This window comes from Capra hircus, chromosome 11, assembly GCF_001704415.2.
Source record: "Capra hircus breed San Clemente chromosome 11, ASM170441v1, whole genome shotgun sequence".
Lineage (NCBI taxonomy): Eukaryota > Metazoa > Chordata > Mammalia > Artiodactyla > Bovidae > Capra > Capra hircus.
The window spans coordinates 27,619,730-27,637,945 of NC_030818.1; the positions used below are offsets into that span (position 1 = coordinate 27,619,730).

General features: G+C 41.0%; 1 protein-coding gene across 3 annotated transcripts in view; it reads right to left on the bottom strand.

Moving 5' to 3' along the window:
- The window catches only part of SRBD1 (S1 RNA binding domain 1), a 226,052-nt gene extending 208,398 nt beyond the window's left edge, over positions 1 to 17,654 (bottom strand). The window contains exons 1-4 of one of the 3 annotated variants that reach the window (XM_005686560.3): positions 17,403 to 17,497; positions 14,913 to 14,992; positions 13,913 to 14,087; positions 1,460 to 1,840 (exon numbers count right to left, since the gene is read on the bottom strand). In XM_005686560.3, the coding sequence (XP_005686617.3) occupies positions 1,460 to 1,840; positions 13,913 to 14,087; positions 14,913 to 14,992; positions 17,403 to 17,453 (687 nt within the window). In that variant the 5' untranslated portion in view covers positions 17,454 to 17,497. Of the gene's footprint in view, positions 1 to 1,459; positions 1,841 to 13,912; positions 14,088 to 14,912; positions 14,993 to 17,402 lie in introns of all 3 variants that reach the window. The other 2 variants (XM_005686559.2, XM_013967606.2) reach the window with 2 other exon arrangements.

Here is an 18,216-nt window from a genome sequence, read left to right on the forward strand (position 1 = left end):
CTTAGGAGACTTGATCACGCTTTGTCCCTTGCATTCTTCGAAAGGCCCCTGCATCCTCTTTTCTGCTTAAGCTCATTAGAAGCATGATTCTATTACCTGTAAACAACTGTCATAGGTAGGGTTATTTTCATTTCTTCCTTTTACACAGATTATGAGATATGGGTGTGAAGCAGAGTTTCATAGAATAACTAACCCGACTTCATTTTGCAAAACTTATTTCCATAGTTCAAGAGACTTCCTGTACTTTGAAACCATCCCCCTCCTTCCTACTCAGGGTCAGCTACTAGAGGTAGATCTATGTCAACAGCAGAAATAGGCTGAGAAGCTAAGGCGAAGAGAAGGGAAGTGGGACACACCCACCTGCCCTTGTAGGTCTGCACTGGAACCAAGGGATCTGCATGTCAAGAAAGCCTTCAGGGTGAACCTGATGCAGCCTGTTTTAAATGTCTTTTAAAACATTTCCTTGTAGGCCTAAGCGAAAAAAAGAAAAAGAAGGCATAGAAAGGAGCCTAATTATGCTGTTTTCCAATTTTGGACTGTTCAGGGATGAGAAGAAAGCTATGAGGCAACATTCTATTCCTTAATGAGACAGAGAGAAGAAAAATCATAATTAAAAGGTACAGGCAATGTTCAACTAGTAGGTAATAGAAAAGGCAGCATGGGTAAAAAGAAGTTCCTCTAAAGAGAAAGGTAACACACAGACAATTACAGACTGAGAAGTGGTATTTCCCAGCAGAGGCACTGGACTCTAGAGCAGTTTTCTCCCAGCAGAGGAAGGAGCACTCGTCAGAATCACCATGCGTCAGACAATAAGGAGGGAGGCGATCCCCATCCACCCTGAGGGGGTACTGCTATGATTAAGTCTGAAATGTTCAGAGAGTGTGTGGGGGCCGACAAAACATTGGGAATCACTGTTTAATGAGTCACTCCTCAGGTCTTCTCTACCATCCTCAAAGCTAGTCAAAGAAACTGGAAGAAATATGATTTCTCCTGTAGTAAGAAATATAATTATGGGAGCCCAAGTTGGAATTTGGATAGAAATTTCCTTTAAGAAGTTACTAGGCCTGGTTCATAGTATATTACAACATTACACTAAGAGCTAAATAGATGTACTAACAGCCAATGACTTAATCACTTGCACTGCTTTTATGGGGCATTACAGTCCAAGTACAAAGCAAAAACTTACCAAGGAACTTAGGAGGGCCCAATCTCTTGAGGCGATCTGTCTACAGAATACATGTTCATGTTCACTAGAACACCATGGAAAGAAATCTACTTTCCTGAGGTCACAGCTTTTAACTGAAGAATTAATGACAATAAGCTATAATACCAAACAACGTACCCAAGAGCCAAAGCCTACAGGAACCACTGGCAAAAGTGACAAGGGAACTGAAAACTCCCAGGTCTCCCCTCAGTCAAAGAGAATCAAACTGAAGTGACAGAATAAGGCTGTGCATACCTGTACTATGTCCCAATTCATTTCCACCTCCTCAATATTACTGGTATTTGCCGGAAGCCTGACAGGCTGCCCCTGAGGACACGTTTCAGTCTTCACTTTCTTCAAAGGAGACTGACCACATGTGAAGTCGTCTTTGTTCTCCTCTTCCTTGCACCCACCTTCCCACGTGGCGCTAGTGGACGGCATCTCTGTGCTATTATTTCTGCTCTCTAAGCTGCTGGCTTTGTTGGCTTCTTCATCAGTTTTCAGCTTTTTAGTCCTCCGAGCTGAAGGTGACTGAGCTGAATTTTTCCGTTTTGTCTTTGCAGTTTTCAGAGTCTGCCCAGTCTCCAATTTGTTCTTGTCTTCTAAATCAACATCGGCAATAGCGATAGAGTTACTCTAGCAAACCACAAAGAGAACAGATGAGAATTAGAAGATTAAAAAAAAATCAATGGCCCTGGAATATTATTTAGCAATGAAAAGGCACAAATTATTCACATAGACAGTAACTTGAAAGAATCTCAAGGAAATTGTTGAGTGGAAAGAAAAAGACAATCTCAAAAAGTTACATACTGTACAGCTGTATTTATATAATATTCCTGGAAAAAATTAATGGTTACTTGGGGGCGGTCAGAGTTGGGGGTGGAAGTTGGGGGAGAGGTGGGTATGGCTATAAAAGGTCACTCCTAGGGATCCTTGTGGTGATGGAATTGTTCTGTGGGGTGGATACAGAGACCTACACAGAGGGTAATACTGCATAGAACTAAACCCACATATACACATACATGCATACAAATGAATATAGATAAAACTGGAGAAATCTAAGTAAGATCACTGGGATTTTATCAATGTCAATATCTTGGTTGTGATATTTAAACTATAGTTTTTCAAGATGTTACTATAGGAGGAAATTGGATAAAGGGTACATGATATCTTTCTGTATTATTTTTTACAACTGCATGTGAAATTACAATTATCTAGAAATAAAAGGTTTTTTTTTTAATGAGTAAAGGAAAGGTATACACCTGGCAGAAAAAACAAGATTTAACATCTGCAATCAAAAGTCAACCCTTTATGAGAGAAGAGTTACACAGGCTCATAAAACTCAACAGGCTACACCTGCTACCCGTTTTGCTAAAAGAAAATATGGCAGGACAGCATGGTAGTACCAGGCATTTTTCCTTCGTAGAAACCTGCAGTGCAGTACACACAGGTGTCCAGGGGTTATTCTCTGGACCACCCACCTGCCAGGTGACAGCTCAGGAATGAAGCAAGGATGTTTGGCACTTGTTTTGACACTAGAGTGGGAAATAAAATACAGACCTTGCCCCATGGAATTTTCAATTTCACAAGCTAGCCTGTTTTCAGTTACCTGAGTGAAGCAGATGGCACAAACTCGAACAAAAGAACTCCCAATTAAATGTCAGTAAACATTCACTTTCCTCTCCTAGCAGATATTTTTTCCCAGCATTACTGACTACTGAAAATACTAGAAACTACAAACCACACCCTCATCCTAATGCCCACCCATCACCACCTAACCTGGAAATTATATACATTAAATAACCCTCTCAGTATTGCATTTGTAATTGGAACAAAATGGATAAGAATAGAGGTACAAAAATAGAATTTCCCCCGAAGTCTGTAAGAGCTGATAATAACCTGATCAAATTGACATAGCTAAAGAAGGAATATGTAAATCATACAAGAGTTCTCAGCCCCAGAAGAACAGAAAAAGGAGATCTGTAAAAGGCAAATATGATCAGCATTCTACTGCTGCTGCTAAGTCACTTCAGTCGTGTCCGACTCTGTGCGACCCCACAGACGGCAGCCCACCAGGCTCCTCAGTCCCTGGGATTCTCCAGGCAAGAACACTGGAGTGGGTTGCCATTTCCTTCTCCAATGCATAAAAGTGAAAAGTCAAAGTGAAGTCGCTCAGTCGTGTCTGACTCTCAGCGACCCCATGGACTATAGCCTACCAGGCTCCTCCGTCCATGGGATTTTCCAGGCAGGAGTACTGGAGTGGGGTGCCATTCCCTTCTCCTGATCAGCATTCTAAGTAATGCACAAAGAAGAGAAAAAGTCAGAAAACAGATTTTGAATAATTTGATTCCAGTGGTAAGACTGGTGTCTTGTGAGATAGGTACATCAGACTACCTTAGATTTATGCAGTTAAAACTAGTGTGACAAGCAGAGTACCTTGACCACATTAGGTATTCAATAAACCCCCAAAATTTATCTAATCTCCTAATCTGAGCCCATGCTCATCAAGTAAATTTCTGATTATTATTTCTCTACTTACTTCATCTCTACTTCATCTCTAACTTCATCTCTTACTTCACTTCCATCTCTACTTTCTCTATTTACTTCAATGAGATGAGAGCACTCCGATGAGAGACAGTGCTAGTCACAGGAACTTAACTCCTTGTGATGGTTATATCAAAACTATGCATTATTAAACCATCACTCTGGTCCTATGCAGGCTTCCCTGACAGCTCAGTTGGTAAAGAATCCACCTGCAATGAAGGAGACCCTGGTTCGATTCCTGGGTTGGGAAGATCCACTGCTGAAGGGATAGGCTGCCCACTCCAGTATTCTTGGGCTTCCTTTATGGCTCAGCTGGTAAAGAATCTACCTGTAATGTGGGAGACCTGGGTTTGATCCCTGGGTTGGGAATATCCCCTGGAGAAGGAAAGGCTACCCACTCCAATATTCTGGCTTGGAGAATTCCATGGACTGTATAGTCAATGGGGTTGCAACGACTTAGCAACTTTCACTGGTCTTATACACTCTTATGACCATGGCTGGTATAAAAACATCTGAGATAGAATGGTTCCTGAAATGCTGAAAAAATTCATGTTCCTGACTTAGAAACCCAGTTCTATGACTTATTATCTGTGGTCCACGAGTAAGTCACTTAACATCTCTTGCCTTGGCTTTCTCGTCTATAAAACCAAGATAATTACAGCATCTGACAACAGGTTGTGAAGAATAAGTAAGATCACATAAGTGGACTGTTGAGCATGTTGCCTGGCTAAAGATAAGTAATCCAATATCTGCTGATACCACCATCATTATCATGGCTACTACACCCAAACCAATTACCAGGACACAGAAAAGGAAGTAACTGAAGAAATAAAGAAAAAGTAAAATGACTTAAAGCTGGGGAGTTCAAAATAAGAGAAAAACGGTATCTTCAAGTACTGGAGTCTTCAAGTAAATTTTATCTAATGTTTATCAGTGTTGCTCACAGACACAAGACCCTTTCAAGAGATCTGCAGGTTCACAACTGTTTTCATAATAATGTCAAGGCACTTGACATTTCACTAATCGTACAAGAGCAATGGTAGCAAAAACCAAGACAGTGCACCAAGCCATACTAATAATCACTGTTCCCTTCACTGTCACACACTTGCAATAAAACAACTGTCAGTTTCACTTAAGAATGAATCAGTATAAGTTATTAATTTTTAAATTTTCAGTCCCTGAAAACACACCTTTTTCATATTTATGCTCTGTACTGAAATGTACGTAAAGCACAAATGTTCACATAAAGAACTTCTGCTGCAGGCCAATGCATACTGATGTGCAGTGGTTGTCTCATAGTAAATCTGTGAACCAGTATTTTCCAAATGTTGTTTAGTCGCTAAGTCATATCCAACTCTGTGACCCCGTGGACTGTAGCCTGCCAGGCTCCTCTGTCCATGGGATTTCCCAGGCAAAAATGCTGGAGTGGGTTGCTATTTCCTTCTCCATAGGATCTTCCCAATGCAGGCACTGAACCCACATCTCCTGCACTGGCAGGCTGATTCTTTACCACTGAGCCACCAGGGAAGCCTCATCATTTGCCTAATGACCAACACATGTTACAAGTTCATGCATGGGTAAAAGATCCATTCCAATAACACAGACCAACAGATTCTAATGTAACAGAATATAGTGTCGTTACAGATTCCACAAAGAAACCTTTTAGAAAGTACCACTTACTGAGTTTGGATATAGTATCAAATATCCACAATTATCTAAAAAAGCTATTACAACATCAACATCATATTACTTTTCCAAATACATACCTGTGTAGAGGCTGGGATTTCTTTTTTATTTAAATTATCTTCTATCTTCTATACGTCAGACATTAAAGATAATTGCAAAAATGTAAAACAACATCATTCTTTCCATTAATTTTTGGCTGTTTTGAAAATATATACCTATTTTTCATTAAAACATGTTATTTGCATTAACATGAAATAGGTTTACTAATATTTTTAATTAATCAATTATTTTCTCATTTTTAATTTCTAATATGGTATATATTTACAGATATAAACCACATAAGCAAAAGTCCCTTAGGGTCCTTAGTAAGTTCTAAGAGTGTAAAGAAGTCCAACGACCAAAAATTTTGAGAAAAGGTGAATCTAAGCATGTTTAGATCAAAATACAGATCAAAACCATATGGCAATATTGCTCCATTTTTAAAGCTTCTAAGACTCTACAGCCTTCCCCAGTGACATACTCAAGCTTAACAAGCCATGAAAATATTTTTTCTCCTTATATTTAACCTGAATCTTTGACAGACTGAATAATCATAGTACATTTTCTTTCGCCTTCATAGGTTTTTAAATCACTCATAACACTTCAAATGCTAATTAGGTAGCCTATGAGGTAAACCAAAAACTCCAGGAAGAATCTGACCATCCTTCTTTATACTGTCTCTGAAAGTTGTAAACTGTCTAAATCAAAAAAGTGATTCATTATCTTTACCAGTTGAATCAGTCAGTAGGCCTTGGCCTTGACAGCCTTATGTTGTACTGTGTGAGCTTGATAGCTAACTGGAAAGGGATATGGAGTCAAGGGAAGGCTTCTTTAAAACTAGATGTAAAAGAGCATTTTTATACTCAGAAACAATTGAGGAAGAAAAGCTGACAAGAGAAAAGAAAGGCGATAACAGAGGGAACAGAGACCCTACACGAGAGAGGATGAGATCATAAGCCCAAGAGGCAAACCCATCCTTGGTACGAGGAATGACACTTACTCCGTGGCAACAGGATAGAAGGTGAAAACAAATATGAGCAGATCATTATTTAATTGGTCATTATTATTTAATTGGTCTCAGCTTGGTCATGGGAAAATGAGAAACATCATATATTCTCAAATAAATAAAAGGCAATGGCATCAGCTGAGTGAGAGAAGGGAAAGGAACAAAGGAAGTTTAAGAGAAAAAAGTCGAAAATCAAACTTGGTGGAAAAAAACAGTAAGTCTACCAGGTATTTCTGATGGAATTCAAGGGTCTGAGGTTATGAATCTACTGTAGAACAAATCGGTTATGAATCTAATGTAAAACAAATCAAGTCATTGGTGAAGATGTTTTCTGCTCAGTGCAGGCAGAAGCTATGGCTCACCTAGTGCCTCAGTTTAAGTCAGCCACGTAGGATCAAATAAAAGAAGGACTGGAAAAGGTCAGTTTTCATTCCAATCCCAAAGACAGGCAATGCCAAAGAACGCTCAAACTACCGCACAGCTGCACTCACCTCACACGCTAGTAAAGTAATGCTCAAAATTCTCCAAGCCAGGCTTCAGCAATACGTGAACCGTGAACTTCCAGATATTTAAGCTGGTTTTAGAAAAGGCAGAGAAACCAGAGATCAAATTGCCAACATCCACTGGATCATGGAAAAGGCAAGAGAGTTCCAGGAAAATATCTATTTCTGCTTTATTGACTAAGCCAAAGCCTTTGACTGTGTGGATCACAATAAACTGTGGAAAATTCTGAAGGAGATGGGAATACCAGACCACCTGACCTGCGTCTTGAGAAACTTATATGCAGGTCAGGAAGCAACAGTTAGAACTGGACATGGAACAACAGACTGGTTCCAAATAGGAAAAGGAGTACGTCAAGGCTGTATATTGTCACCCTGATTATTTAACTTGTATGCAGAGTACCTCATGAGAAACACTGGGCTGGAGGAAGCACAAGCTGGAATCAAGATTGCCAGGAGAAATATGAATAACCTCAGATATGCAGATGACATCACCCTTATGGCAGAAAGTGAAGAGGCACTCAAAAACCTCTTGATGAAAGTGAAAGAGAGTGAAAAAGTTGGCTTAAAGCTCAACATTCAGAAAACGAAGATCACGGCATCCGGTCCCATCACTTCATGGGAAATAGATGGGGAAACAGTGGGAACAGTGTCAGAAATTATTTTTGGGGGCTCCAAAATCACTGCAGATGGTGACTGCAGCCATGAAATTAAAAGACGCTTATTCCTTGGAAGGAAAGTTATGACCAACCTAGATAGCATATTCAAAAGCAGAGATATTACTTTGCCAACAAAGGTCCGTCTAGTCAAGGCTATGGTTTTTCCAGTGGTCATGTATGGATGTGAGAGCGGAACTGTGAAGAAAGCTGAGTGCCAATGAATTGATGCTTTTGAACTGTGGTGTTGGAGAAGACTCTTGAGAATCCCTCAGACTGCAAGGAGATCCAACCAGTCCATCCTAAAGGAGATCAGCCCTGGGTGTTCTTTGGAAGGAATGATGCTAAAGCTGAAACTCCACACCTGATGCGAAGAGTTGACTCATTGGAAAAGACTCTGATGCTGGGAGGGATTGGGGGCAGGAGGAGAAGGGGACGACAGAGGATGAGATGGCTGGATGGCATCATCGACTCAATGGACACGAGTTTGAGTGAACTCCAGGAGTTGGTGATGGACAGGGAGGCCTGGCGTGCTGCGATTCATGGGATTGCCAAGAGTCGGACGCAACTGAGCAACTGAACTGAACTAAAAAAGTCTTACTATTTAATATTCAATAAAAAGTGATTATGTAATCTAGGCTAGATTAGGTAGGAAAAAATGGGGCTGATGGACAATGACAGAGCTCTAGAGTCAAAGGATTAGGTAGTGGATCTCAACTCTGACTATACATAACAATCACATGAGGAGCTTTAAAAAAGTAATACCACTGGTACCAAGCTCACCTCCAGAATTCTCTGGAAAAGGGGGTCTAGGCATTGGCATTTTTTCCAAGCTCCCTAGGCTGAGAACTGCTAAGAAGTTGTGAAGAAACAGCAAACTTGTGGCAGTGAGGGCATCTGAGCAAGTAGAGTGGTAAGACAGGAAATGGTGAGCTGATGGTACAAAAGTGAGATAGACACAGTAGAAATGTCAGAGGTAGCACAGCTTCTGGTCATGACAAGATTCAGGTTGAGACCATGAGACGGAGAGTGAAGGCAGAGAAGAAAAAGTCACTGGAGGTGTGGAGGTTAAAGAACCGGGAACACAAGGTACTAGAAGGCTCATCAAGTGGAGAGGGAAAGCAGTGAGAAAAATTACAGAAGATGGCAGAGAGGAAGACATGAAGCTGGAGCTAAATTCTTCAAATGAAGAGGAATGGCCAGTGGATTGGCAAAGTATAGCAATATGGAAAGGAAGAGACTGAATAATGATGGATTTTGTCTACGATGCTTGCTAGCAACAGATTTTAAAATTATTAAGACACTACCAATTCTAGCTCCACCCAAAATAGGATTTTCAATTATTTTGTTCATTGGTGGTTACACCAAGGCAAGATGAAAAACCAATGAGATGAAATCTTCTCAAATGCTCCATGTGTTTTGACTGAGCTAGAAAACTAGCTCAATATCCCTTGAGATGCTTCCCATTGAATTCTCTCTTTCCCTTTAAAAAAAATATACATACATCAAGCATAACGGAAAGGATCAAAAAGTCGCCATGACAAGCGTTCTTAAGTTGTACACTCTTAAACTTTAAAACTTAGAGGATGGGCATGTGCATGTGTTCCTGAAGAGAAAGTTCATAACTATAATCAAATTCTCAAAGGGTTAGTGACCCCAAGACAAAAAACCACACAACTAAGATATATTTCCTAATTAGACGGCCAGGCTACTTTTAAGTGCAGCTATGCCACCCTTTATAAAAAACCTCCAAACTCTTCTAACAAGTCAATACTTTCTTCAGTTCAACTCAACTTCAGTTGCTCAGTTGGGTCCAACTCTTTGCGACCCCATGGACTGAAACACGCCAGGCCTCCCTGTCCATAACCAATACCTGGAGTTTATGCAAACACATGTCTATTGAGTCGGTGATGCCAACCAACCATCTCATTCTCTGTCTTACTCTTCTCCTGCCTTCAATTTTTCCCAGCATTAGGGCATTTTCAAGAGTCAGATCTTCATATCAGGTGGGCAAAGTATTAGTTTCAGCTTTAGCATCAGTCCTTCCAGTGAATATATCAGGTGGCCAAAGTATTAGTTTCAGCTTTAGCACCAGTCCTTCCAATGAATATTTAGGACTGATTTCCTTTAGGATGGACTGGTTGGATCTCCTTGCTGTCCAAGGGACTCTCAAGAGTCTTCAACACCACAGTTCAAAAGCATCAATTCTTTGGCATGCAGCTTTCTTTATAGTCCAACTCTCACATCCATACATGACTACTGGAAAAACCAAAGCTTTGACAAGATGGACCTTTGTTGGCAAAGTAATGTCTCTGCTTTTTAATAAGCTATCTAGGTTGGTCATAACTTTTCTTCCAAGGAGCAAGCGTGTTTTCATTTCATGGCTGCAGTTACCATTTGCAGTGATTTTGGAGCCCAAAACAATAAAGTCTGTCACTGTTTGTTTCCCCATCTATTTGCCATGAAGTGATGGGACCAGATGCCATGATCTTGATTTTCTGAATGCTGAGTTTTAAGCCAACTTTTTCACTCTCCTCTTTCACTTTCATCAAGAGGCTCTTTAGCTCTTCTTCACTTTCTGCCATAAGGGTGGTGTCGTCTGCATATCTGAGGTTATTGATATTTCTCCCGGCAATCTTGATTCCAGCTTGTGCTTCTTCCAGCCCAGCATTTCTCATGATGTACTCTGCATATAAGTTAAATAAGCAGGGTGACAATATACAGCCTTGATGTACTCCTTTTTCTATTTGGAACCAGTCTGTTGTTCCATGTCCAGTTCTAACTGTTGCTTCTTGACCTGCATACAGATTTCTCAGGAGGCAGGTCAGGTGGTCTGGTATTCCCATCTCTTTCAGAATTTTCCAGTTTATTGTGATCCACACAGTCAAAGGCTTTGGCATAGTCAACAAAGCAGAAATAGATGTTCTTCTGGGACTCTCTTGCCTTTTCAATGATCCAATGGATGTTGGCAATTTGATCTCTGGTTCCTCTGCCTTTTCTAAATCCAGCTTGAACATCTGGAAATTCACAGTTCACATGCTATTGACACCTGGCTTGGAGAATTTTGAGTATTACTTTGCTACTGTGTAAGATGAGTGCAATTGTGCAGTAGTTTGAGCATTCTTTGGCATTGTCTTTCTTTGGGATTAGAATGAAGACTGACCTTTTCCAGTTGTGGCCACTGTTGAGTTTTCCAAATTTGCTGGCATATTGAGTGCAGCACTTTCACAGCATCATCTTTTAGGTTTTGAAATATCTCAACTGGAATTCCATCACCTCCACTAGCTTTGTTTGTAGTGATGCTTCCTAAGGCCCACTTGACTTTGCACTCCAGGATGTCTGGCTCTAGGTGAGTGATCACACCATCGTGATTATCTGGGTCATGAAGATCTTTTTTGTATAGTTCCTCTGTGTATTCTTGCCATCTCTCTTAATATCTTCTGCTTTTGTTAGGTCCATACCATTTCTGTCCTTTATTGTGCCCATCTTTGCATGAAAAGTTCCCCTGGTATCTCTAATTTTCTTGAAGAGATCTCTAGACTTTCCCATTCTATTGTTTTCCTCTATTTCTTTGCACTGATCACTGAGGAAGGCTTTCTTATCTCTCTTCGATATTCTTTACAATTCTGTATTCAAATGGGTATATCTTTCCTTTTCTCCTTTGCTTTTCACTTCTCTTCTTTTCATGGCTGTTTGTAAGGCCTGGTCAGACAACCATTTTGCCTTTTTCCATTTCTTTTTCTTGGGGATGGTCTTGATCACTGCCTCCTATACAATGTCACAAACCTCCGTCCATACTTCTTCAGGCACTCTGTCTATCAGATCTAATCCCTTGAATCTATTTGTCACTTCCACTGTATAGTCGTTCAGTTCAGTTGCTCAGTCGTGTCTGATTTTTTGCGAACCCATGAATTGCAGCATGCCAGGCCTCCCTGTCCGTCACCATCTCCTGGAGTTCACTCAAACTCACGTCCATCAAGTCAGTGATGCCATCCAGCCATCTCATCCTGGGTCGTCCCCTTCTCCTCCTGCCCCCAATCCCCCCCAGCATCAGAGTCTTTTCCAATGAGTCAACTCTTCGCGTGAGGTGGCCAAAGTACTGGAGTTTCAGCTTTAGCATCAGTCCTTCCAAAGAACACCCAGGGCTGATCTCCTTTACAACGGACTGTTGGATCTCCTTGCAGTCCAGGGGACTCTCAAGAGTCTTCTCCAACACCACAGTTCAAAAGCATCAATTCTTCGGCGCTCAGCCTTCTTCATAGTTCAACCCTCACATCCATACATGACCACTGGAAAAACCATAGCCTTGACTAGATGGACCTTTGTTGGCAAAGTAATGTCTCTGCTTTTGAATATGCTATCTAGGTTGGTCATAACTTTTCTTCCAAGGATAGTAGTAAGGGATTTGATTTAGGTCAGACCTGAATGGTCTAGTGGTTTTCCCTACTTTCTTCAATTTAAGTCTGAATTTGGCAATAAGGAGTTCATGATCTGAGCCACAGTCAGCTCCCGGTCTCGTTTTTGCTGACTATATAGAGCATCTCCATCTTTGGCTGCTAATATAATCAATCTTATTTCAGTGTTGACCATCTGGTGATGCCCATGTGTAAAGTCTTCTCTTGTGTTGTTGGAAGAGGGTGTTTGCTATGATCAGTGCGTTCTCTTGGCAAAACTCTGTTAGCCTCTGCCCTGCTTCATTCTGTACTCCAAAGCCAAATTTGCCTGTTACTCCAGGTGTTTCTCAACTTCCTACTTTTGCATTCCAGTCCCCTATAGCAAAAAGGACATTTTTGGGTGTTAGTTCTCTAAGGTCTTGTAGGTTTTCATAGAACTGTTCAACTTTAGCTTCTTCAGCATTATTGGTCGGGGCATAGACTTGGATTACTGTGACACTGAATGGTTTGCCTTGGAAATGAACATAGATCATTCTGTCATTTTTGAGACTGTATCTAAGTAGTGAATTTCGGAGTCTTTTGTTGACCATGATGGCTACTCCATTTCTTCTAACGGATTCTTGCCCACAATAGTAGATATCATGGTCATCTGAGTTAAATTCACCCATTCCAGTCCATTTTAGTTTGCTGATTCCTAAAATGTCTATGATTACTCTTGCCATCTCCTGTTTGACCTCTTCCAATTTGCCTTGATTCATGTGGGCTGCCGTCTATGGGGTCGCACAGATCGGACACTACTGAAGCAACTTAGCAGCAGCAGTAGCATGTACCTAACATTCCAGGTTTCCATACAATATTGCTCTTTACAGCATGGGACTTTACTTCCATCACCAGTCACATTCACAACTGGGTGTTGTGTTTGCTTCGGCTCTGTCTCTTCATTCTTTCTGGAGTTAGTTCTCCATCAATCTCAGTAGCATACTGGGCACCTACCGACCTTGGGAGTTCATCTTTCAGTGGCCTATCTTTTTGCCTTTTCAGACTGTTCATGGGGTTCTCAAGGCAAGAATACTGAAGCGCTTTGCCATTCCCTTCTCCAGTGGACCATGTTTTGTCAGAACTCTCCAGCACGACCCATCTGTCTTGGGTGGCCCTACACAGCATGGCTCATAGTTTCATTGAGTTAGACAAGGCTGTGGTCCATGTCATCAGACTGGTCAATTTTCTGTGATTGTGGTTTTCTTAGCTATAGGTAAAACCTACTCACCTACCCACTAAAAGTGTGTTAGTGAAAAGTTTGCCTGTAAAGATGAAGAAACACAGGTACTGGCTGATAGGAGAAAAGATCAATTCAAAAGCCTGATAGAAGGGCACAGCAAGGTGCAATGTAATTCTCCCTCTATCCACAATAAATGAGTCCTGGGGAAGTCAGGCATTCACTGCATATTAAAAGAGTTATTCTTTTAAATGAACTAGGGAAGCTGTTATTTTTAGAAATACCACAGGGAATGATTTTTAGAAATGCATAATTCTTTTGATACTGCAACAAAGCCTATAATTTATTGTTGTTGGTGTCTTTTAATCCAGATTGGTGCAGATACAGTGTTTGCTTATGGCAAGACAGACATATGTGCCAGGTGATAAATATTCTTCTTCCTCCAATGTGATAGATCTGATGGTAAATACTATTAAGACCCCCGGCAGAGGACACCACTGTTCCGCAGTTTATGCCATTTATCTGGTTTTTCCTAGTCCATAGAAGGAGAAAGTAGCATCACTAATTAAGAAGACACTGCAGGGGGCTCAGCCGCAATAAACATGTGTCTGCCCTCCAAAAAAAAAGAGACACTGCAGGGTTCCCTCTATCCAGCTAAAGTACCTACCAGCTCCTCCTTGACAGCCATGTCTTCTGAGCCATCACTGATCTGCAGCGTGTTCTTCACTCGTGGTACTCTCTTTGGTTTGGATACCTTGGAAACAGGTGGCTTACGGCTTCTGGGGACTTTCTTTTGGGGTTCCCAGGCACTGTCCTCCTTATCATCTTCAGAGGCAGATGATCTGGGAGTAAAACGACAATAATTTTTAGGAAACGGAAGCCAAATGCTAAAGGTTTCTGAAAAAGAGACATACGCTTCTTGAAAAAAAAAAAAAGAAGGTAGGTGTTTAAAATAAAATGTAGTGATGTGAATTCAGACTATGAACTGAACCAAGCAATTTGACCAGAAATAGCCTCACAGGTATAAATAAATAAATAAATAAATATAAATAAATAAATCACAGGTCTCCCTTCATTTTCCTCTTACCTAACCAATATACACAACCATATACTCAAGACATAGGAAATCATTTATTACTTTAAGTAGTAAATAGTAAATGGGTCATGTCACACCATAGTCATGGTGAGGTTTTCCATTTTTAAACAATATCTAAAGACATTTTTGATTGTTACTACTCAGGTCGGGGAGGGGGAATATAACCAACTAATGGGTAGAGACCAGGGATGCTGCTAAAGATCCTACAAAGACAGTTCCCATATCAAAGAATTATCTGGTCAATAGTGCTGAAGTTGAGAAACTGTGCTCTAAATAAGCATAAAAAACTCCTCTACTCCCATGGATCGTATATTCTAGTGTAAATATTATATTATATACTTAGTTGGTCACTTTCTCCTTGTTCAACAGTGTATCATCAACACCTAAACAGAGCCTGGAACACAGCTCTGTTCAATAAATACAGTGAGTTCAATAGATATTTGTTGCATGAATGAATGAAAAAACAAAGCTTTCTTCCAAAAAGAATGACTTCTTAAGTTAGTAAATGACAGAACGCATATCCCTAAAATGTACATCATTCTCCCACGCCATATAAAACAAGTATGCTTACAACTCAGAGAAGGAAGAGAATTCATCTTTGGATATCACAGTCTGGACCTTTGCTTTTGCTCTTCTTGGCAATGATGACATCTGGAAGAAGAAATATAACATGAAATCACCATGATTTAAATCCCCTGAATGACTGATAACTTATTTTGTCTACAAAATGATGTGCCATTGAAAACTAACACTCCAATAGCTCTTCTGCTAGAAAATGCCATAGGAGGAAAAAAATGACAATCATTCACAAGCCTGAACACTTGTTTTCCCTTCTTTGGCTGCCAATTATAAGGGCAGCTAACAGCCTTCCAATAACTTCAAAAGCCTGGTGAGTGTGGGCCATCTTTGGAAAAATATAAGTCCTATAGGGAGAGAACTCTTAATTTTTTTTTTTTTTCAGAATTATAGGCTTGCATATACTCGAAGTATTATTTGATAACTTATCAGTCAGCAAATAATAAAGTCCTTTATTAAACTGTATCTCAAAGACAAGAAATGTCTTCCCTCTTCTTTATCTTCTTAAGAGTACAGTTGATGCCGATCTACAAAGCTGACAGTCAATTACATGATGCTGATTGACTAAGCAGCCAGGTTGTTCCTAAAACAAGATAATCTAGTCCCTTATTATAAAATTTCACAATATTTAAGTAGAATAATAAATCACAAATGCCACTAGAAAGTATTTCCAAAATTCAAAGGCCCAGCTCTAAATGAAAAAAAAAAAAAGAGTCAAACAGCCAGAGATGTCATACAATACACAAATTTTGCTTTAGCTGATAATTTTACTACCTAAAGAACGTATGTCAAACCTAAAAACTACACTGGACTCTACCATGCTTGTAAATCTTTCAACAAGTTCCTAAAGGAAGCCTACATTATAATGCCTCTGTTCTAATTTCTTCTGGGAGAAGGAACACCTCCCAGAAATACCAAAGAGGTTGTCACAAGAAAAGGGAACACATCCTCCTGGCAGCTACCCCTCAACTCAGTACAGTGGGTACAGAAATACTGGACAGGAAAGCACCCCAAGGGAACCAGAACAAAAGGAAGTAGAAAATTCTTCCATCTTCTCCTTCACCCCCTTTTTGGAATTTTATGTTTCTCAAGGCCATCATTCCTTAAATAAGTGCTCCTTGATACTGATCATAAAGGAATAGATAACTTGTGATTTCTGTGTTGAATGTATTGTACCACAACACAGAAACACAGGAAGTCAGCATATGATACGGTGGCATTTCAAACCAGGACAGAAATGAATTATTCAATAAGTAGTATTATGACAACCAGCTATCCTCTGCAGTAAAACAAGTGTTTAATTCTTGCTTCCACACCATGAACTAAAAATACATTCCACACTGATGATATAAAGGTACCAAATTTAAAAAAAAAAAAAACTACAGTACTACAAAAAGTAATATTTTCATAACTTTGAGTGGAGATGAGAGAATAAAGCTTTTTCTAGGCATGACTCAAAATTCCAAAAGCCTAAAAGATTAGCAGATTTTACTATGTAAAAATTAAACCCCCAAGTCAGCAGTGGGAGCATTTCAGAACCAAACCAATTTTCTCTCCTGCTGCTAAGTCGCTTCAGTCGTGTCCGACTCTGTGCGACCCCATAGACAGCAGCCCACCAGGCACCCCGTCCCTGGGATTCTCCAGGCAAGAGTACCGGAGTGGGTTGCCATTGCCTTCTCCGAATTTTCTCTGCAGTATCCTCCAAAAAAGGCACAGGACACAGTATCTGATACCTCAGAACTAAGGGTAAAGTGAGTAAGAGCTGGGTGTATGCTGTCTGAGGCAAAGGAATGTCTCTACAAGTTCTACTCTGCTTCATGAATTTAACAAACGCCCCAGGAAAGTCTGGAGGTTTCTTCTCCGGAGAAGGTAAAACAGAGTCTCTAAACTAGGGGATACTAAGTACTGCTGTTGGTAGGGGAACCATAGAGATTCCCGGTCCCCTTCTCCCAGTGTGCTCCCAAAAAAGCCGCCAGACAGATTCCTACCATCTAGGGAGTAGTGTGTAAAGACTCTTCCTTGTGAACCTGACCCGCCCAAGAATAAAAAGCTAAAGATACTAAGCTCCCCACAAACAACTTAACCAGATCAGTGTGCCCCTAGGCACAGAGCTGAGGATCCAGCAGGTTCTGCCCGGGACATGATCTGAGAGTCAAAAGAGCGCTTCCTACCCCACCTCCGCTCATTTGAGGTATGAAAACCATCTAGGTCTACCTGGCTTTCCCACAACTGCGCTTATGTACTGAGTGCTGAAATTTGACTGAGAAGACGCGCCAGGTGACACGCAGCAGCTAGGATGGGTTTTCCGAGGGGGTAGGGGATGGGATACTGCAGTAATATGTAATGAAACTCCTCACTTTAAAAACGGATGTTATTCCCCTAGTGATCGCTCAGAACTTTTTTAATGGTCCCAAAAATATCGGAGCCCGGGCACCTGGCTCCACCGAGCCCGCAGGAAGCCCGCGAAGGCGGACGTTCGGCTCACCTTCCCGCCCGGCGTGTCAGAAGCTCCGTGATTCTGTGTGCTAGACAACATCTTCCGGTTCCCGCCGGAAGTTTTTCAAACGCCGGAAGTCCCGCCTCGATCCCCCCGGACTCGCCGCTTAGGCGCTCATCTCCCAGAATGGGGTGGAGCCACGGTGAACGGAGGCGAGGCTAGAACGAGGGTCTCAATGAAGCTCTCGGGTGGGACCCCTTTCAGGGCTGGGGGCGGGGCTCGGTTTACCCGAACCCGTCGGAGGTGGGGCCCGAGGTGTTTGGAAAGGCCAACCCACCTCCCTGTCTTTCTTATTTCTCCTTCTCTTAATCCGCTTTGTTTTTATTTTCTTCTCTCCTCTTTTAAATTTTTTTCAATTGTTTCTGTTTATTGCATTGTCATTTTCAATGGAAAAATGAAAATCAAGTTTTAGTCTTTCTAACGTGAATGTTAAATATCGGTAATTAACTTTCCTAAGGGTGTTTCTTAAACCCGGAGATAAGGGTTTGCTATAACCTTACGGGCATATCCAAATTTTCCCTCTTCTGATAAGCCCTCAAAGGTCCGTCTTTGCCAACAAAGGTCCGTCAAGTCAAAGCCATGGTTTTTCCAGTAGTCATGTAAGGGTGTGAGAGTTGGACTATAAACAAAGCTGCGCCCCCAAAGAATTGATGCTTTTAAACTGTGATGTTGGAGGAGACTTTTGAGAGTCCCTTGGACTGCGAGGAGATCCAACCAGTCCATCCTAAAGGAAATCAGTCCTAAATATTCATTGGAAGGACTGATGCTGAAGCTGAAACTCCAATACTTTGTCCACCTGATG